Below are 21006 nucleotides of genomic sequence, written 5' to 3' on the forward strand. Positions count from 1 at the left end.
CGAGATCGCTCAGTAGTCCTCTAGCTATTGTCACATGCAAGAGCACATATGTCAGTCATCTCTGGCTGGGTCATAAAGTAAGCCACTATACCGCCTGGTCTCGAAGTCTATGCACGACGAACATATCATCGTCGCAACTTTGTCTCACCAATGGCCTGCCGGTAGCCACGAAAGGAGCCAAGATTGTCATATCTGCTTGGGAAGAATCGTCCGCCGAATCAACCCGTGGTGTTCGTAACGAAGCGCATGAAGTCGCTTTGAGCTATCCAATCCGGACGCGGGGGCCTTCTCCACGTTTGGTAGTCATTGGCGTTCGCAGCGACAACACGAAATTCAAGCATCATCAATCGAAGTTTCTCAAGACTCCAGAACAGCTCCAGCAGAGCTACAGTATATGACGCCATTCTACAGCAGGTTCTTACTGTTATGGTATTAGCGCTTCTGAGGCCTCGCCCGTCTGCTTCTCTCCCCTCCAGATAATCAGATAGGTGATCAAAGCATACTCACGATTACGATAGGTCAAAAGAACGTTGGCAAGATGTCGTGCAACAATAAAAATACACGAACGTTTTGGGCAAGAACGAAGCACATGGGAGACGCAATTGCGACCCCTGCACCTAATATGATCTGTGTTCGTTGGAGAAGTAAGCACGTTCCAGAGTGAACCGTTCCTTGATCATCACAACTTAATCTATCCGTAATTGCGCTAAGATCTGGCATCAGCCCGCACTTGCCACAAATTTTCTCTGCTCGGGATCGATATCCTGGCAGGTCGACCTGTGGTATCGCTGCTGCAGTACACATTACGCTGCATCAACCACACGAAGGCTTGTGAAGCGAGTCCTGACGTATCACGGCTCCAATCTCACCATCCACTCACCATACAAGTGTGTTACACGACATCATCACTCTGACTGGCTCAAATGCTATGCAGGTGCTATGACCTTTCCGGTACCTGTGTTTGCAACGACTCGACACGTTCTGCTTCGGGCACAGCTCGCTGTTCGTCTCATCAAGGCATCAAGTGGAGCATGTATCGCCAGAGACATGGCCTAAGGTAAGGATGTGCGGATTGTGCTACTGGTGACCCAAGTCAATGGCCCGCAAATGACAGCGATCGTACCCGCTTGGCAATAAAGAAGACGTTGAGGAAGATGTATATGTTCCTGGAGCATGGTCGCTTCGAAACATATAACGCAGAAAAGTCCCGCACTAGATTCCTGGTCTCCTCTCAAAACAGCTCTCCCCAGCTTTCAAATCGTTTTCTGTCCTGCGGCTCATTCAACAGAGTCTTTTTCCTTTCCCACACTAGAAATCAACATGTCTGACCTCAAAGCTACTGTTGCCGAAAGGCCAGATGGTTTCCACGTCGAGGGTTACGAGAAGATCGAATACGACTTCGCTTTCATCGACAATATTTTCGATACTAGCCGAAGCGAACTGGCCGACTGCTACCAGAAATGGGGTCGATGCTTGGCTTGTATGGACATGAACATCTTCAATGTCTACGGCCAGCAGATGCAGAAATACTTCGATCACTACAACATCAAACTTGACATTCACAAGACGATGATTGGCGAGAAAGCAAAGAGCATCGATACACTCTTGAGCATCGTAGACTCGATGAACAAGTTCGGGATTTACCGCAAGGTTCGTGGCTTCGGAAATGTGCTCCGAGATCTCCGTTGTCCCTTGCAGAACGCACTAACATTCACGCCAGGAACCGATGCTTGTAGTTGGCGGTGGACTAGTTACAGATGTTGCTGGGTAAAACATTACGCTGCCAAAGATAATTTCAAGGCACTCTGGCCCGAATATCTTCCCTTATGGCGGATCAGCCCGTTGCAGGCAGTATACTAACCTCTACTCTGCAGATTTGCTTGCGCAGCATACCGACGAAACACCAACTTCATCCGCATTCCCACGACTGTGATTGGCCTGATTGATGCTTCAGTCTCCATCAAGGTTGGTGTCAATTATGGCAACTACAAGAACCGACTGGGAGCCTATCACGCCCCCATGAAGACCTTCCTCGATTTCACCTTCCTGCGAACACTGCCAGAAGCCCAAATCAGAAACGGTTTCGCCGAGCTCATCAAGATCTCGTCGTGCGCCCACCTACCCACGTTCGATCTCCTAGACAAATACTGCGAGGAGATCATCTCCACTGGGTTCGGCCGAGCAGACGGTGCTTCCGAAGAGGTCAAGAAGGCAGCGGATGTGATAAACCGAGCTGGCATCCATGAGATGTTGAAGCTCGAGACACCCAACCTGCACGAGATTGGGCTTGACAGAGTGATTGCATATGGACATACGTAAGCTATTGCGCGGCTCTGAAGGCTCCCACTGACTTGTTATAGTTGGTCACCACTGCACGAACTGGTACCCGATGTCCCTCTACGACACGGTCATGCTATCTCTATCGACATGGCATACTCGGCAACGCTTGCAAACCAGCGAGGTCTGTTGAGCGATGAAGAGCACAAGAGAATCCTTAACCTCTTCTCCAAGGCCGGTCTATCCATGGACCACCACCAGTTCAACGAGGAGATTCTGGATCAGGGTACTAAGGCCATCTTGAAGACAAGAGACGGTCTGCTAAGAGCGGCCGTGCCCAGTCCCATCGGATCCTGCGTATTCTTGAACGATGTTACGATGGACGAGATGTTCACCGCTCTCCGAAAGCACAAAGAGATCATGAAGAACTACCCACGTAACGGTGAGGGTCTTGAGGCCTTTGTGGATGCCAGCGACACTGGCTACACCATGAACGGTGTTGCAGCTGAGTACACAAATGGTCATGCCAACGGCATGAAGGCCAATGTCATCAACGACGATGCGAAGAACGGTCCAACCAACGGCATCAAGGAGGAGAAGAAGACGAACGGCATCAATGCGTCCACGAAGCATGCTTCGGGGCCTGAGGGTGTTGATGGCATGCAGAACGGTGTTGAGAACACACCAGTCACAAATGGCGTCCACTAGATGGAAAGCTACACTGTATCATATAGAGTGGTTAGCAACTGCTGCCAACGATGACAACCACGCTTGATAGATTTGTCCCAGAACTTTTCAATATGGGAAATAAAAATCGACGGCGAAATTGCCGAATGCTATTTTCTCATGATAAAATTCCCGTTTCATACTTTGCAGGAAGTCACGTCAGGAACGCGTCCGCCGAACCCTCCTGCATCTCAAGTCTACATAGTTTGGTCTCTCTTCCCCATGCAACTCATGCTCCTCTCACTTCCTTACACAGAACAACTTTGCACAAGATTAGTCACCGTTTTGACAGAAGGACTGAGCTTGTCTTTTCCTGCATCTCTATATTGCTGTGATGATGTCACCTATCATACACAGACTGTTGAGAGCACCTCTTTTTCATCCTCCCCATTTCCTTGCCCTCGTGCCGGACTGAGAATTCCATTCATCATCGGAGCAAGTTGGGTCAAGTCCCATCGAAGTAGAATCACTAAGGCTCCGGCTTAGACATAAACCATATCAGCCAATGTTCTTTTCAGTCGGCCGCTTCGGGTCTCTGGCATGAGCCACCTTTCAGACGAACGTCTCAGACCTGCTCCCGTGTTACCATGGCTAAGGTGACGACGAATTACTTCGTCTGCACGCTGGGCGAAGCAGCACAGCATGGTATCAGCCGGCCATATTCGAGTGTCAGCGACTTGATCAAGAAGCAGAGCAAGAAGAATCCAGACCTACCAGCCATTGGTTTCTACGTCGGTTCGGAAAGCTCCAAGGATACTGCCCTTGAGACCAAGGTCTTGACGTTCCACGATGTCTATAAGGGCACAGCAAGTGCTGCCAGCCTGCTATCAGATACTCTGGACACTCAGCCAGGCAAAGCCATAGGACTACTTGCGGATAGCTCGCCAGCATTCCTATTCACGTGGTTAGGGTGCATCAGCCTAGGACATCCTGTTCTACTCCTTGCGCCACAACTCGCGGCTTCCGCTGTCGCACATCTTTGCAAGTCTTGTGAGGTTACGGTGTTACTGACAGATAAAAAGCATGAAGACCTGGGAGCCGAGGCGGCCAAGCAGAACAAAGACTCGGGAGATGCTGGACTAAGGTCAACGCTGATGCCTTTCACTAGCGATCAGGGTGTATTTAGCCTCACCGAGCAGGATCTGGATCAGGAGACACCAGAGCCTGCCATTACTGATGATAGCATAGCCTACCTACACCACACCTCGGGCACCTCTTCCGGCTTACCAAAGCCGATCCCACAAACCCATCACGGTGCTATTGGCGTTCTTCCGGCACTTGATGGTAGACAGCAAGCAACCTTCACGACGACGCCATTGTACCACGGTGGACCAGCAGATATCTTCCGAGCTTGGACGAGTAATGCTATGATCTGGTTGTTCCCGAGCAAAGATATGCCAATCACAGCCAGTAATATCAGGAGGTGTCTCGAAGCTGCAGAGGGCTCTGTCACGCGCAACAGGACGCCTCCGGTCAAGTACTTTACATCCGTGCCCTACGTATTGCAAATGATGGCCGCAGACGAAGAAGGCCTGAAGTGGCTGCAGAAGATGGATCTTGTTGGCGTTGGCGGGGCAGCTCTTCCGGCGAAAGTGGGCGACGAACTGGTTGAACAAGGAGTCAATGTGGTTTCGAGGTTCGGAAGTGCAGAGTGTGGGTTCTTGCTCTCATCACATCGAGAATATGCTCAGGACAGGGAGTGGCAGTATCTTCGGCAGGCCGAGGGATCGACACAACTTCAGTTTGAGGCACGGGAAGAGGGACTACACGAGCTAGTTATCAAGCCCGACTGGCCGCACATGGCGAAGAGAAATCGTGATGATGGTTCGTATGCTACAGCTGATTTATTCGAGAAGCACGCGATGATCGCGAATGCATGGAAGTATCACAGCAGAGCAGACTCGCAGCTCACACTCATCACGGGGAAGAAGTTTGACCCTGCTTCTATCGAGCATGATATCGTCGCCGCCTCAGACCTAGTAGCGGATGTGCTGCTGTTTGGCAACGGCAAACCGTACCCCGGTGTGTTGCTATTCAGGTCGCAGGAGGCACAGAACATGAGTGACGAAGACATGCTGAAGGAGATTGCACCCGTTGTCGAGAAGATTAATGAAGGCAACCAGAAGCATACCAGAATACCTCGGAATATGCTCGTTATGATGCCGTTTGAGGAGCAACCACTCGAGAAGAGCAGCAAAGGCACGATAATAAGAAATAAGGCTGAAGCGAAGTATGAAAGTATCATCGAGCAAGCGTACAACAAGGCAACACCAACAAGTGCAGACGTTGCGGACGAAGACGTATCAAAGGCGATACACGATTTGACGACATCTATTGTGGGAAACGATAACATCAACGTGGACGATGATCTATTCTCCCAGGGTGTGGACTCGGTCGCATGTGTACAGATACGGCATGGCCTCTCGCAGCTTCTGCCAAAGGACGCAAAGGCACTTCCACTAACGGTCGTTGAGGATTCCGGCACGATATCAGAACTCTCGAAAACAGTGCTTAGCCTGCGTCATGGCGGCACTAACGACAAGACTGATGAGAAAGCGCTGATACCAGAACTCGTCAAGCAATACTCACAGCTCGACAGCAATCGGCCTGTGGAAACCATGATCGACGGTATCACAACGGTGATCGAACCACCCGGCAAGACCGTCCTACTCACAGGCGCAACGGGCTCTCTCGGCTCTCACGTGCTCGGCCAACTCCTTCAGAACAAAGCCATTCAGCACATCTATGTCCTCGTACGAGGCGCAACACCCCAAGCAGCACGAGAGAGAGTACACAAAGCACTTTCGTCTCGCAAGTTATCTATTCCTGACGATTCTGATGCAAAGGTCACCATTTTACAGTGCAAACTCTCAGATCCAGACCTCGGCCTCGCTTTCCAGGATTACAGCACTCTGCAAAGCAACGTGGATATTGTGTTACATATGGCATGGACAGTGAACTTTCTAATTTCCCTGCGAAGCTTCGCGCCTCACTTTGCTGGTATACAGAACCTATTAAATCTATGTCTGAGCTCGACGCAGCGGAAACCACCCCGGTTCGTGTTCTGCTCCAGCGTTGCTTCGGTGAGCAACTACCCAGCGCTGCAGAAGGATGTGAGAAATGTGCCCGAGGATTTGCAGACCGATCTTTCAGTGTCGGGATCTACGGGGTATGCACGGTCGAAGCTGACGGCTGAGCTCATTTTGGCGAATGCTGCGACGAACGTCCCCTCTTTGAGAGACCAAATCACCGCTGTGAGAGTCGGTCAGCTGTCGGCGGATACGAACCATGGCATATGGAGTGCCTCCGAGGCGTATCCTCAGATCCTTGCCACAGCAAAGATGACTGACGGTATGCTTCCGGATTTGGGAATAGAAGAAAGACTGACATGGCTACCTGTTGATGTTGCTGCAAAGGCATTTGTCGAAACGAGCTTGATGGCACCCGAGATCATTGGTGATATGCCTACTGAGCATGTTAAGCACATGATCGGGCAGAAGCCAAAAGCAAAATTTCCTCTCCTCGACAAGGGTACAGGCCTGGGTGGTGATGAAATTGACACGGCCGCCGTTAAGGTCGTCCATTTGCTTAATCCTGATCAAAGCAGTACGTTCACAGACTTCTTAACCCGACTGCAGCAGGTCTCGAACAATGACTCAAATGAAGCTCTGAAGATCGTTCCGGCACAACAATGGCTAGAAAAGCTCGAAGCACTGGCATCTGGCTCCGAGCAATCCTCAGAAGCCCAGAAATCTCTGCGACTGTTGCCCTTCTGGAAGCAGGCCTACTCGAACCGTCAGCCTTCACCACGATCCAACGATACGGATACCGACAGCACAGCGCCCGGCGGACTGGCATTCGACGTGCATAACTCCCTCATTGCGATGCCGGCTTTGGCTCATTGGCTGGGTTTGAGTACTATCGAGGGACGCCGGTCTCGCGGTAAGGCACCGCAAGTCAATGGTGATGCTGGTGACAATACAGTGCAAGCGAACGTCGCCGAGTCTGAGGACACGAACGACGATGTAGACAACGAGCTATTGAGGAAAGACTACATCTCCAAAATCTGGAATTGGGTGCGCGAGAATGTTCCTTGAGGAGGACGCCAGTGCATAACCAAATAATTCTCTGCTATGGCCACTTACTTCGTGCGGATGGATGCTGCCTATGTGTTACACGGTCGACATGGGTGCATAGAGGTTTCTCATTCAACGTTTCCGCATGGCCACTGACTCGCCTGGACAGATGTCAAGCCAATAACCATAGTGTTCTTATAGCAAGCAAAACAGATGGTGACCAGGACTCAGGCGCTCATGGCTAGCCTGTTTAGGCATAGAGTGAAACGCAGGGTTGAGAGATCGCCGAGATGAGCCCTATAAGCACTAAGAATCGATCTTCGCCGTTTGTCAGCACTTACTGAAAATACTACAAGCCTTGACACGCTTCGCTTGCCCATTCTCAGAGGCACAATTTCAATCCTTATGCCAGATAACATTGCCAAGCCTTTTACTGCTGTAACCTAGGTTCCTGATAGGTTGGTTTGGTTACTATTTGCGGTGTAACAGGATCCCTGTCCCACTATACCGCTTACCGAGTGTTCTGGACAGCCACGAAATTGCTGTACAGCCTGGATGAATCGCAACATGGATCAGATGGGTCTGAAAGAATGGCCCCTACATCGAGTCCCTTTAACTCGCCTTTCGGCTCCAAGATGTGCATCAGATCAGCCACGTTATAAGCTGACACTGCTGGACGTGGAGATATACTCTTCGTATTGCTGACCCGTTTAGCTGCTCGAATTGTCACAACAACTCGTTTGGAGCACGTATGTGGTAGGTGAACGACGTCTTCAATGGCATCCACGAATTTCAGCAAAGGCGGCCCTCACTACACCTCGCTCGAGCATCAAGCAGGACTTGACAACAAATCCTCGGCCCATTCGTCCGTGAGCGAGCTGCGGCCTTTCGAGCAAGATAAGTCTTCGAGGACCGCAATACAGGACAAACACAACAATGGCGTTCTCGCTCAACAGCTAGGACATCCATGGCAACCAGGCTTCTGGAAACAATTCCCATGGCTAGGTGTTCTAGCTCTCGTGAACACAGTCATCGCCACCTTCGCCTGTGTCGCCGTCCTCATCAAGTCTGAAGGTGTCCCCATCGAAGTGTGGGAAGCTCGAGACCGATTTCAACCAACCGTCTTCATCTCCATTTGTACAGCCATTGCAAACATCACGCTGACATACGCCCTCTACGATGGCGTCGTCATCTCCTTCTGGCGTAGAGCAGGTCGGGGCACGACCCTACGAGAGCTCCACCAGTACTGGCACTCCGGCATGTCCGTCTGGGGCGCATTCCGCGGCATCTTCCGAATGCAAGGCAAAGTAACAGCCTTGGCATGCATCATCGCTACCGCCTCAATCGCACGAGGCCCCCTCTTCCAACGCGCATCCTCAGTCAAGAACATAATCACCGAAACCGATGGAAACCTCACAATCTACTCTGCATCACGCCTCCCCCTCGGCTATGCAGGCCGTGACTCCGGCCGCTCCATGACCCCCTCCTACATGAACCCAAACTTCACAGACATCTACCAAGCGCACGCAAACCGCGACGACATCCCCGGCACCTGGACAGGCTGCGAGGCGTCCAGTACCTGCTACACCAGCATCAAAGGCTTCGGCTTCGGCGTCTCCTGCAACACCACCGAGCTCCCCTACAACCTCTACCCCGAGACCTTCTCAAACGGCAGCGTCGCGATCCTCCCGCCCCTCGAAGTCTTCACCTCCACCGCCTGGCAACTCCTAGATTACAACCACGGCTACTCCCTCGAGGACCCCACGCGACCAATTCCCTACACCGCCAACCTCCTCCTCAACGCAACCTTCATGGGCACCCCCACCGACGAAATGAACGGCACCCTAACCTCCCACACCTGTGCCCTCCGCGGCGGAATCCTCTCCTATCCCGTCGCAATCACAAACGACACCCTAACCCTCCAATCCCCCTCCTGGCAAAACGACACCTTCCTCGAGGAAAACGGGCTCGAACCCCTCCCCTACAACGCCGCCTCCAACATAGCAGGCTTCATCCTCGCCGCAAAAGGCCTCTACGAAGGCACAGCAACATACCAATTCGGCGGCGGCGCAGGCTGGATCCTGAATCTCACGGGCGCCTCCGCGAACCGGTACCTCGCGCGCACGAACCCGGGTGAGAACACGTACGTTCTCGGCAACAACATCACATGGCGCGACCCAATGGACGACATGATCAACTCGATGCGCGAGATCGCGTTCCGCTCGTCCCTCCTCATCGCGCGCGATAATACAACTTACCCCAACGCGACGCAGCTCGTCTCAAGTCGCATGCAGACGCCCCGCACAGTCTACACGGCCAACTATCGGTACATGGCCGCCGCGGTGGCCCTCAGTCTCCTCGGTGTTATCGCGGTTATCCCTACGTACCATGGTTTCTGGGAGCTGGGTGGCCCCGTCAGTATGAGTCCGTTGGAGATTGCGAAGGCTTTCAACGCGCCGATTTTGAGGGGTGCGGAGGGGAATCAGTTGGCGGAGGATATGTTGCATATTGTTGGAAGGACGAAGGTGAGGTATGGGGATTCGGGGGTTGCAGTGAATAGTGGGGGGGAGGAGATGGTTAGGAGGATTGAGATTGGGCCGGTGGTGGATGTTAGGCCGCCGGAGAAGGGGGTTAAGTATATGTGATTTTGCGAGGTTCTGATTTGGTTTGATTTATGGGGTTCGAGACTAGGGCTGGGTTTTGGGTTCGGATTTTAGTTGCGTTTCAGCGTGTGATAGCAGTGACTGATTGTATTTTGCGTCTGCCGATTGCCAAAGTTGATGAACTCGACTTTGCATGAGAGAATGAGTCGTACGTCCTTGCTCCGGAACGAGTGTTGTGAAGGTGCGTCCTTTGCTCTAACACGCGCTGTTCGTATTTCGTCAATAATGGTCTCTATTTTGCGACCCCTTCATACGCAGTGTAGCTAGCCATCAGAGCAACCCTGTATTAGCAGATCCCCACGTTCGAAGCACATACTGTAATAGGTATATGCTCTGCCAACGAGACGAGTACACTATCATTTCACTTTCCTGTCATCTCTCCGCCTATCCCATTCCTTTCCCCCGCCCCCACCCCTGTCTCCTTTCCTCGTCTTGATACCGAGCTCCTTCTCCCGCTCCCTCGGATCGATAACCACCAACTCCTCCTCATTCTTCTGTTTCCACGTCAGATCCTTGCCGAGCCTATCCTTCTCAAAGGTCAAAGAATGACTTAGGAAGTCCCTATCCTTTACATCTTCCGCTTCCTTGTCCTTATCACCATCTGCCCAGTCGGAGCAAGACTGACAGTTCGCTATGAAATGCAGATCGCACAGTGTTGCTTCTTCGTCTGGGGCGTCCGGTTTCGTCTCGTTGTCTGCATGTGATTTCGTGCCGTTCGTGGTTGACTTCGAAATCTTTGAGCTGTCAACCCCTTCTAGACGTGCTTTGAAGGCATTTAGCATACTCAGTGAGCTTTTGTCTTCTGACGCGTGCTCGCCGGGCCTTGGTCTTTTGCGGCCGCGCGTGCTGGTAGCGGGTATCAGTGCTTCTAGAGCGGAGAGTTTCTTCTTTGGTTCAGCTGCCGGCGCTGTGTCTCGCTTCATAGTTGCCTTTAGGGCTGCGATTTCTGCTTCTAGTGCCGACGCAGACTTATGGTTTGAGGATCTTCGTCTCTGAGGTAAATTTTCAGGCGTAGGAGACCGAGAGGGCGATTCTTCATCTCGCAGTGGCAGCTGTGTGGTCGGTTCGTGGAATGATGGTTTCCGCCTCTTCGGCTCAGGTTCAGGAGAACGTCTAGCACGAGCTGGCTCAGGACTCTTCCTCTTTTTGCTCGTTTTCTCCTCAGCTGGCTTTGCGCTGCCACCCTCATTAATCGCCTGCTTCTCCTCCGCGACCGGCCCATCAATCAACGCAGTATTAAATTTCGCCTTCTTCGGCCTCACAGCAACACCCACCCCCTCCTCCTCCCCACCCTCATCGCCCCCAAAACTCGACAACGCCTTCCCACCCTTATTCTTCTTCCCACTCTTTCCCTTCCCCTTCTTCTCCTCCCCCACCGTCCTAACCGCAACCTTCTCCCTCCTCTTTACCATCCTCCAGCCATCTCCCTCCGGCATCTCCAAAACCTCCACCCCCGTAATCCTCTCCGGATAAACCGGCCGTTCCGTCCCCTCCACAACCTCCCCACTCGCAACCTTCATAACATTATATATCCCATCCCCCTCCACCCGTCCAAACATAGTACACCTCCCATCCAACTCAGTCCTACAATCCCCCAACGTAATAAACCACTGACTCCCATACTGTCCCTGCGCATCGCCCTTATCCCCGCTCATCCTCGCCATCCCCACCAACCCCCGTCTATTGAACTTCAGCCGACTGTGCACTTCGTCACGCAGCACAATCCGCTCGTTATACCGTTCCTCGGGTAACCGTAGCATGCGACCCCATGTCTCACCGTAGCGTTCTAGACTCTTATCGCCGTCCTCGTAGATGTTTGTGCCGCCTTCGCCGGTGCCGGTTGGATCGCCCGTTTGGATTACGAAGTTGGGCGCGACGCGGTGGAAGATCGTGTTGGTGTAGGTGCCGTCTAGGCAGTGTTGGAGGAAGTTGCGGGTTGTGAGGGGGGTTTGTTGGGCGAAGAGGGAGAGGGTTAGGGGGCCGGCTGTTGTTTGGAGGAGGACGGTGGCTGTGGGGGGTGGTTCGGTTGTGTATTGGGTGGACATTGTAGGGTGCGTTACGAGTAGTGGTGAAAGTAGGTGGATGCGCAGATGGTGGGAGGTGCGTTGGCACTACCGCATTGTGTTTTTGGTGGCGGCGAATTGGTGACCAGAGCTTAGAGGGCTTGCACAGGCTTCAAAAATCACTTCGAGGGTGTTGAGAAGAGCAAATTAATCAAAATCGCAAGATGAGGCAGCGAACTGCAATATCTGATGCCTGAATTCACGGGCAGCAGTTTAGGCGAAGAACGAGGCAAGAGCTGAAGCGGTGGGTCAGGGCGTGCCTTATGCCCACTCCATTTGAGCTCTCTCCACTAAGTTGATGTGTAAACTATCTATCTATGTAAAATGCCAGATCGGCCTCCTCATCCATTTCCAGCATTGTGAAACCGTTACCCATAAATGCAAAGCGATTCCTATGCCGATACTCGATCTCCCAATCCTCTGGCCTCAACTCCTTGATCATCTCTTTGTACAGCAGCGCACTCCCCGGCCACGTCGCAGTCACTCGTCCATCTCTCCTGTGATTCTTGTACCAGCTCACGCAGCTACCAGTCCAAGTAAGTGTCTTGTGTATCTCATCTCCATACCGCACGAACTCATCCGTGGCGCTCTGCTTCGGTGCGATAGACCGTATTTGTTCACCCGCGACCTTCCGGAGCCACTTGATCATGTATTGCGCTGACCAGTCCATACTCGTGATCAGCGTGCCATGGCCGACTGTTGCATTCGGCCCGGTGAAGATGAAGTAATTCGGGAAGTCTGGGCAGGCCAAAGACAGATATGACTCGGGCTCATCTTTCCATTTCTCTGCCAGAGTCATTCCACCACGACCAGTAACGGGGTAGTGCGGTATGTTACTGACATCGAAACCTGTGGCACACACAATGACATCGAGATCGTAGTGCTGCCCATCTTCTGTATTGATCCCTGTCTCATCGATGGACTTGATATGTGATTGTGTCAGTTTCACATGAGGCAACAAAAATGACTCGAGGTAACCCTCGCCAGGCGTGAGGCGTCGACATCCAAGCGTCCAGTCCGGAATGAGCTTCTTGCAAAGATCTTCATCGTAGTTCAGGGCCTTGCGCATCCGCTCGATCGTGGCCTCAGTCGCCTTTTGGTTTTGCGGGCTATCTTTTCGGTACAGTCTGAAGCCCTTATTCATCCCGTGCTGAAGCATTTTGCGATATGCCCTGTGTTTCTCCGGATCTGCAAATCTTTGTCTGTCGCGGGCTGAGTATGCAGGATTGAAGTTGGAGCCAACAGTTTCGTCCTTCTGGTCTACCTCGCTCATATCCACGCCCACATCATCGTTCTCGTCCGGTGGCTCGGGCTCACCGGCGCTGACCCCCAGTGCTTGGCCGAGTGACTGTGTAATCCAGGTTGGGTTCCGTTGAAAGCTGACGACCTCCACGCCGTCGAGTTTCGCCATTTGTGGCAGAATCTGAATTGCCGAGCTTCCGTTACCGATTATACCAATGCGCTTGTGTGAGTAGTCGAAGGAGTGATCCCAACTTGCAGAATGGACTTTGTGGCCCTTGAAGTCGTGGATGCCATCAATGTTTGGCCACTTCCATCTACTCAAAAATCCTTGAGCTGAGATGATGAAGTCTGCAAACTCCTCTCGCTCTTTGCCCTTCTCGGACACAGAAATCTTCCACTTCGCTTTTTCTTCGATCCACTCGAGGCCGGTTACCTTATGGTTGAACCTGATGTCTCGCCTCAGATTCCACTTATCACATATCCTTTCAACATATTCAAGGATCTCCTCGCCGTCGGCGTAGAACTTTGACCACGACGTATTTGGGTCAAACGGAAATGCGTAGAGGTGAGCTGGTACGTCGTTCTGAACGCCTGGATACGTGTTCACCTTCCAGGTACCTCCAACGCCATCATTGGCTTCGAATATGGTGTGTTCGATGAATTTCTGCAGATCCGGCTGCTCATGCTGGAGCTTGTGAGCGAACAGCAAACCAGAGTAGCCCGCGCCAATAGTCACAACCCGTAGCTTGTTTGGCGTATATGCTGGCTGGTCTATCATAGGTATCTGAATGTCCTTGAGCTCGGACACTGATGGCGACATTATGATAAGCGCCGCTGGCTGACGAACACGTCTCTGACAGGTGGACAAGATCGGAGGCGGCCAAAGAAGACGCGCTATGTCTATATCAACATCATCGTAGAGCTATTAGCCTTGTTTGATACTCGCCATCATAGGTTGGAGAAGCGCATTTTGCCTCGCTCCAACGGTGCGGGGAACGCATTTGCCAGTGAAGCTTTCGGCTATTGGCCGCGCGCAGGAGTGCTCGGGATACTTTAGCTTGTAGCCGCTCCCGTATGCTCTTTCACGCCTTCAAGATACTTGTATGGCATCATAATACCTTTCGGATCGTACAGCTGCTTGATCTGTCTCATCAGCTTAAGCATGGTCTCGTCCCTCTGGTAGCCGATGTATTTGGCTTTGGCAATACCTAGACCATGCTCAGCACTAATGCTGCCGCCCTTCTTCTGGATCCATTCGTAGACCCATGGCTCAATGGCAGCCTCGACCTCGTGATCATATTGTCGCACCGGTATACTGCTTGAAGTTAGTATAGCTATATCGATACAACCTGGACAAAGAAGGGTACACGGCTTGGGGTCCAGCCTGTCTGGGTTCGCGACTGGAAGAACTTACTTTAGGTGGACGTTTCCATCACCTATGCACATACGTTAGTAAACCTGTAATAGGAGAAACTGGGGAGGTGGAGACTGGGCAGGGGAAGGATGCTGAATACACAGCGCTCAGGCGATGAGCAGAAACGCATTGTGCAATATGTCTCAAGATCTCGATGCTTGAGGTGGGTAGGGAGGACTTACCCATGTGCCCAAATCCAATGACGGCCTTGGCAACTTTGCCTTCTCCAATAAGTTGCTTCGACTCAAGTCGTTCCCTAGTGTCTTCCACGACCTTATACAGGTCCTTGATCGGTATAGATAGATCGTACTTGTATGTACCTCCGTGGTGACCGATAGCTTCAGTGATACCTTCTCGCCAGCGCCAGAGCTCTGCCATTTGTGTGCCATCCTGCGCGACGACACCATCTGCCACGATTTCTTCTCCCATGACATGCTCTAAGAATGTCTCCAGCTTCTCGTTGTCATGCTCGCCGTTCGAACCACTGGTTTCGATCAAGCAGTAGAAGGGATGATCACCTTCGATGGGTCGCTTGTTGCCCGTATGACTGTGCACCATCTTTTGTGACTCGGCATCCATAAGCTCAAAAGCAGACAGGATCTCGCCCAGTTGAACTTTTGCCTCCTTGAAAGCTTTCTGGACCTTCTCATAGGACTCCAGACCGAAGTACGCAACGTTGACGGCTTTCGACCTCTGTGGACATTGTATCGAGACACCTGTGATAATGCCGATGGTGCCTTCCCCACCAATGAATAGCTGCTTCATGTCGTATCCGGTATTGTTCTTTCTCAATTTGCTCAAATCATTCATGATTGTACCGTCTGGCAAGACTGCCTCAATTCCAAGCACATTCCCATGCAACGACCCGTATCTGAGGAATCTGAGACCACCAGCATTGGCAGCAAGATTCCCACCAACTTGAGCACTGCCCTTCGCACCAAGATCGAGCGGGTACACGTATCCGTGCTCTTTCAAGAAGTTGTCCGCATTCTCCATAATCACACCGCCATCGACGACCAGTATCCCACTCACATCATCGAAGCTTCTAATATTATTCATCCTCGTGAGGTTGATGACCACCTCGTCGAAGACAGGTACACTCCCACCGACCAACCCAGAGTTCCCACCCTGAGGCACAACAGCAAGCATGTTATCATTGCAGTATTTGAGCACCTTGCTCACTTCCTCAACGTTCTTAGGCTTCAGCACAACCTTGGTATGCCCCCGATACTTCTTCATCCAGTCACGGTTAAAGGGCTCGAGGTCGTCGGTCGCATCCTTACTGAGGCCATCGATGACAGCAGACTCGTCTTCGAGAGTCTTCTTGAAGAAATCGACATGTTCCTGCTTGAGCTCGGTGAAGCGTGAATCTCGTTTGAGCTCCGGGTAGAGATCTGTGGTGTATCTCACATCGTGACCGGGTTCACTCAGGTCGCTGGCGTCATCACGGCGCCGAACTGAGACGCTGAAAGCTCGGACGCGTGGTGGGATGCACGTCCGCGGTATCGGTCGGATGGCGCGTTGGGAGGGTCGTGGGACGCTGCGTAGAGCTCGGAGAGCTGATCTTGATGCTGGAGCTGCCATTTTCGAGGTTCCAGCTATGCGCAGCTTGGGTAACAGAGGTGTAGTGTACCGTTGACAGCTGTAATCGAAGCACAGAACTTTTGGAGCATGAATATGCTTCGGCATTTTTATTGCCGAGGACTACGTCAGGAAGTTCAAGTGGTCGAAGAGCCCCCACTAGAGAAATGGGGACGACTATCAACAGGCGCGACATGAAAGGATTTCAGTTGGAATAGCTGTGGAGGCTTGCTTGCAGCTAGCACAATACTCTATCATGGACCTTCATGCTGATGGAAAGAAATATATAGCCAGCCTTGCAGCAAGGAGTCGCGACGCCGATAGAATTATACTCCAGCAGTCGCTCGAACGCTATCAGATTGTTGGAATATTGCTCTGTGCATTGCCGGCGCAACAACCGTCAATGGTCTCATACCTCCCTCATACTACCTCTACCCTGGCCTTCATTGTTTCCGAGAGTGGGCGATGCCACATTAATACCTGTACCGTTTATCCTGCCCATCAAGCCGCCTAATTTCAGACCTTTGACGCCGTCTACCAGCCTAGTTCCAACCGCGTCAACAGCACCCCTTGGTGCCGACAGACTTGGTCCCTCCCTCTTTCCCTCAGTACTCACTTGAAACAACTTGACTTGCGTACCATTCCAGACGCCGATAGGCCCGATACCCATGCTGGCATTACCAGTAACTGTGTTCGAAATCGTAGACGCTGTGGTTGATGCTGCGGGAGCGACATGCATTTCTCCTGCGTAGATGAGCGACCACAAGACTGATGTGTACCAGCCCAAAGACAGAGTCGACCATTCGAACAAATGAACTCTGATTGGCGAAGGTGCTGAGAGTATAGCTGAGATAGCTGGCTGCTGAGCTGATTCCGGCAAGGACTGCAAAAACTCTATGAGGCGACTGTTGTCATTCGAGGCAGTACTTCCATTCGAGCTTGGCGGCAGCCGCGGTGACAGTGCCTTAGTGAGTGTCAAAAGTGTATGTAGGGGTAGCTCTGGTAACCATGTTTCGATCCATTCTGCGGTTGGCACAAACCCGCCTAGCTGACCTGTGCCGATACGGGCTAGACTGGTTGTGCTGGCCTGTCTCGAGAATGACTGGGCGCCAGCTGGCATTTTGCCACGTGCTTTCTCTGACATGCCTCGCAATTGCAAGGGGACGGCGTCTTCGGCTGAAGATGATGCGGTGGAGGGTGCTCGAGAGTGGTTGTGTGACTGAGATGACTGAGATGGCGTCGGTCTGTCAACGTCGTCATCGGAGTCTTCATCGCCGCCAATGGTGAACGTGTTGTCTTCGACTGTTGTGTCTGTGCTGCGGTCGGTGTTGGTTCGGCTTGGTGGACCTAACGTCTCGTTGGTGCCTGTTCGTGATGGTGGTGCGAAGGACTCGGTGCTTGGACTGTCTACTCCTTCTTTCCGTCTTCGTGCTACGCGTTCCATTTCTTGTTGACCACCTTCCAGTGTGAAAGTCCTCAATGCTTCGATGCGCTTCCGCGATCTGAGAACAACATAGATCAGATTGGGATTAGACCCATATTGGTGCTCGGTCATGGTATTGATAGCCTCAAGAAGCGACTGTAGCAATGCGTGATTGTTCTCATTCGCCAGTAGGAAGCTTGGAGAGGACATTGTCGCAAAGAGCTGCAGCAGTTTCGTGCTCGTGGTCATGGACAGGTTTTGTGCGTAAGCTGCCATATTGCTGATTATTGCGAGCAAAGCTGGATAGATTGCGTCCAGTCGTCCCTTGCTTGTCGTGATCAAGGTATGTATAGAAATGATCAAGAAATCGGCGTAGGAGCCTCTGAAATTCGTCAATCGGATGGATGTCGGTAGCGTTTCTTGCGCCTCGAACTTCTTGTTAAGATTCTTGCCGAAAGCTGGCTCAACACTCATGGTCTGCAGTACGAAGACACACATCCTAACCACACCTTGCCAGGACAGATCGGTCTTGTGCTCGATAGCGTAGAAAAGCATGAGAATGACAAAGTCATGCATCCTGTTCGACTCGATTATGAATGCGCGGAAGCGCTTGTTGCACTGCAAGACCTCCCAGAAAAGCATAATCATCTCTGGCGCCCACTTTGACTGTCTCTGTGTCCCAGGTATATAGCTTGTGGCCTGCATTGGCTGACTGAGGGCTCTTGTCATGCCGTCCGCCAGAAATTGGAAGTCTTCAGGGCGATGAAGACGTCCCAAGAAATGCCTGTAGAAATTCTTCGGGGCTGGGGTTTGGCCGTCTTCAGGTATAGGATAGAGGAGGAGGACAAGTAGCATCTGTAGACTATAGACAACGAGAGATTGCCTCGAATCTTTCCAGACCATATGGTCATAAGGTATGCGCCAGCTAGCAGCGTTGTACTTGATGGCAGTGTTCAGCAGGGAGCATAGGACGGACAGCACAATCTGCTTGTCTGCGCAAGTGGCCAAATATGTAATAGCTCGCACTCCTTTTACGGGTAGAAGGGCTGATGACATGTACATAGACTTGCTCATCATGGTCAAGAGCAGGCGCAAGACCTCGCATCGATTGCTCTCGAGGTCCTTGTTCGTGCTTATAGACTGCTTGCTGCCAACGCCGCTCTGCCATATGGCGTAGGTGACCCTGCTCTTCGTGTTTGGGAGATGTGGAAGTGTGAAGCCTTGGAAGAACAGCAAGTCGACCAGAGTATCTAGCAACTCTTCTGCTAGTGGCTTCGCGTCTTCATATTGCTCAACTTCCTCGTTCTTCTCCTCTGTGTCGTCTCTCTGACTCTCGTCAAACAGCACTTCGCCTGCAATCTGGGCTCGTCGACTCTTGCGTCGGCGCGGGCCCCAGAAGAACTTCTCTTCCCATTCTGCTAGGTGATCGGCTTCGTAGACGAATGGGAGGATTCGGGTGAGGACACGGACACAGTTGAGGGCATCACGTTCGGGAGCAAGTTCTGGATCTGGGAAGGACGGATGGTTCTTGAGAGTGTTCAGCTGGGAGGTGACGGCGAGGATAAGCGTTTCGAGGTTCTCAATTGAAGCATCCCTGGTTCTCCGGATATCATTTGGTGAGAACAAGCTGAAGACGTCTTCTACAGACTCGGGCAATTCCCAGAAGCCTTGCCAGTATGCATCGTCTGGTTTGATTCTTCGATCTTCTGAAAGGCGGAATATTCCTTGCTTGAAGACTAGTTTTGACTCAGATGCACCCATCGCGGCTGGATAAACTCATTACATGTGCGCGTGAGCGACTGCGGTTTGAGTTATGAAGTTGTTGCGGATGTTGACGTCGTTGGAGGTCGGCGGAGATCGACCATATTTCCGTGGCTTAACTTAGTAGCTTGGTGTGCACGGACAAACTAGACACGTTGGCATCACTACTCCAGGCTTGCAGTCACTTCCCTTTTGGCCAGCTTCGTGTGCATAAGGACGATGGTTATCTGCTGCATTCACGATTTCACGGACTCGTTGATAGAGAACGGAATCTTCGACAGTTCTGCATGAGTTATTTGAGCTGCTCACCATAGCGCCCAAATGGTAGCAATGCCTTGTCAGCATGATTGTCCGCACCATCGAGGCTTCCTCAGCGCTGAGACCCTCATCGTGCGTGCTGACGAGTCTTATGACCTTGACTACAAGGTAGAGTTCAGACAGATCATGACTGGGCAACATCTCAGTCCGACCATCTGGCACTATCTGGGTCGTAGGGACGTCGAAGAAGGACCGCTTCGAACGAAGGATTGACTGTTGGAAAGAGACTCGTCAACGTATGTGTCGCTTCGGCTCCAAAAGACAGCAAGCATTCAAATCATGTGAGACAGCATATCTAACCAGAGTATCAATATTGCCTGAATGCTTCTATACATGAGCGCCGGCGTGCTCCTGCGGCGCCCGACTACACATTTGCTGAGGAATGCAGAGCGCGTTCAACCTTTCTACATAATTCAGGGATCCTTGGACTATGTAGAATTCAGCTACTATCATTTGCGAACGCAAACGAACATCTAACATCGGGACCGGCTGACTTGGAATTCCATTGCCAGGTAGCAGCTTATACCCATCACACCGGAGAAACGTCACAGGAATAACGCTCCCTCACGGAAACTTCACAGCAGGGTATCAGTCTGGTATGTCACAAACGCTGCGAGGCCTCATTGTCCTTACGGCGGAACAGAAACGGCAATGGCAGTTTGTTCTTGCTCAACGGCGTTCTGAGAAGGCGCTGAGGGCTCGACGATAGTTGTTCTTATCGAACTGCTCCAGTCTCCATATTTGGCTGGAAGCTCCGGTGAAAGTCATCGGCAGATGGCTTGTTGCGACTGATGTCGCTTCCGACACGAGGGACGGTACCTGCATTGGTAGCCTCGTCTGGTGGGTGCTGCTTCCGTGCAAAAGCCACGAGGGTGAAATCCACGAGAAGATATTGCCTCACGAGGTACGGAGCTACATGTTGAGAAACATGCTGTTGTGATTGGGAAGAAGGGTACAGTGGTGGCTTCTTGTTCAATCGCTCACCTGCCTATTTCGGGATTCTGCGCGGTGGGAGTGCCACTTTCTGGAAAGAAGATGCCGAGATCGTGTTGCCATCTGAGATACATACGCAATAGATCATCCAATAAGCTGAATCATCCTGTGCACGAGAGGGCATGTCCTTCGCGTGGCGTGGTCCATAACAGCTCTCTAGCCTGGACCTCCCAGACTTTGACCGAGGAATGGGTTGAATGTAGCAAAAACAAATGCCTTCTGCAGCTTCAAGTCCAAACCTAAGGCTTGGCAATCATCAGAGGCTGAGATCCGACAAGGGACTGCTGTGGGAGACCCTGCAGTTGCAGAAAACGTGCCCTCATTGATTGGTCAGGATTTCAAGAAACTCGAAAAGAAGCAGCAGCCAAGGGCGCCAAGCCTTTTAGGGTCAAGCTGCCCTAGTCTTCGAAGCTCGAAAGTGGGACAAGTGACAGCTATCGTGGTATCGCTTCACCATCTTTTGGGAAGT

General features: G+C 51.9%; 7 protein-coding genes across 7 annotated transcripts; 3 read left to right on the forward strand and 4 right to left on the reverse strand.

Moving 5' to 3' along the window:
* Positions 1-1320: 1320 nt before the first annotated feature.
* PMZ80_006304 (uncharacterized protein) lies at positions 1321-2985 on the forward strand (the record flags this gene model as incomplete). The annotated part of the gene is made up of 4 exons (XM_064874717.1): positions 1321-1654; positions 1721-1742; positions 1875-2315; positions 2361-2985. 4 exons carry the CDS (start codon positions 1321-1323, stop codon positions 2983-2985), a joined length of 1422 nt encoding a protein of 473 aa, XP_064729117.1.
* A 605-nt stretch (positions 2986-3590) lies between these two features.
* On the forward strand, positions 3591-7100 carry PMZ80_006305 (putative NRPS-like protein biosynthetic cluster; the record flags this gene model as incomplete). The annotated part of the gene is made up of 1 exon (XM_064874718.1): positions 3591-7100. One exon carries the CDS (start codon positions 3591-3593, stop codon positions 7098-7100), a length of 3510 nt encoding a protein of 1169 aa, XP_064729118.1.
* Positions 7101-7855: 755 nt separating this feature from the next.
* PMZ80_006306 (uncharacterized protein) lies at positions 7856-9724 on the forward strand (the record flags this gene model as incomplete). Its single annotated transcript, XM_064874719.1, has 1 exon — positions 7856-9724. The coding sequence occupies one exon, from the start codon at positions 7856-7858 to the stop codon at positions 9722-9724; it is 1869 nt and encodes a 622-aa protein (XP_064729119.1).
* A 374-nt stretch (positions 9725-10098) lies between these two features.
* Positions 10099-11787, reverse strand: CWC27 (Peptidyl-prolyl isomerase cwc27; the record flags this gene model as incomplete). The annotated part of the gene is made up of 1 exon (XM_064874720.1): positions 10099-11787. One exon carries the CDS (start codon positions 11785-11787, stop codon positions 10099-10101), a length of 1689 nt encoding a protein of 562 aa, XP_064729120.1.
* A 325-nt stretch (positions 11788-12112) lies between these two features.
* PMZ80_006308 (uncharacterized protein) lies at positions 12113-13867 on the reverse strand (the record flags this gene model as incomplete). The annotated part of the gene is made up of 1 exon (XM_064874721.1): positions 12113-13867. One exon carries the CDS (start codon positions 13865-13867, stop codon positions 12113-12115), a length of 1755 nt encoding a protein of 584 aa, XP_064729121.1.
* A 233-nt stretch (positions 13868-14100) lies between these two features.
* On the reverse strand, positions 14101-16045 carry DLD2 (D-lactate ferricytochrome c oxidoreductase; the record flags this gene model as incomplete). The annotated part of the gene is made up of 3 exons (XM_064874722.1): positions 14101-14362; positions 14462-14483; positions 14644-16045. The coding sequence occupies 3 exons, from the start codon at positions 16043-16045 to the stop codon at positions 14101-14103; spliced, it is 1686 nt and encodes a 561-aa protein (XP_064729122.1).
* Positions 16046-16451: 406 nt separating this feature from the next.
* Positions 16452-19226, reverse strand: PMZ80_006310 (uncharacterized protein; the record flags this gene model as incomplete). The annotated part of the gene is made up of 1 exon (XM_064874723.1): positions 16452-19226. The coding sequence occupies one exon, from the start codon at positions 19224-19226 to the stop codon at positions 16452-16454; it is 2775 nt and encodes a 924-aa protein (XP_064729123.1).
* Between the last annotated feature and the right edge of the window lie 1780 nt (positions 19227-21006).

This window comes from Knufia obscura (genome assembly GCF_036327395.1).
Source record: "Knufia obscura strain CCFEE 5817 isolate CBS 148926 chromosome Unknown scaffold_7, whole genome shotgun sequence".
Taxonomy (NCBI): Eukaryota; Fungi; Ascomycota; class Eurotiomycetes; order Chaetothyriales; family Trichomeriaceae; genus Knufia; species Knufia obscura.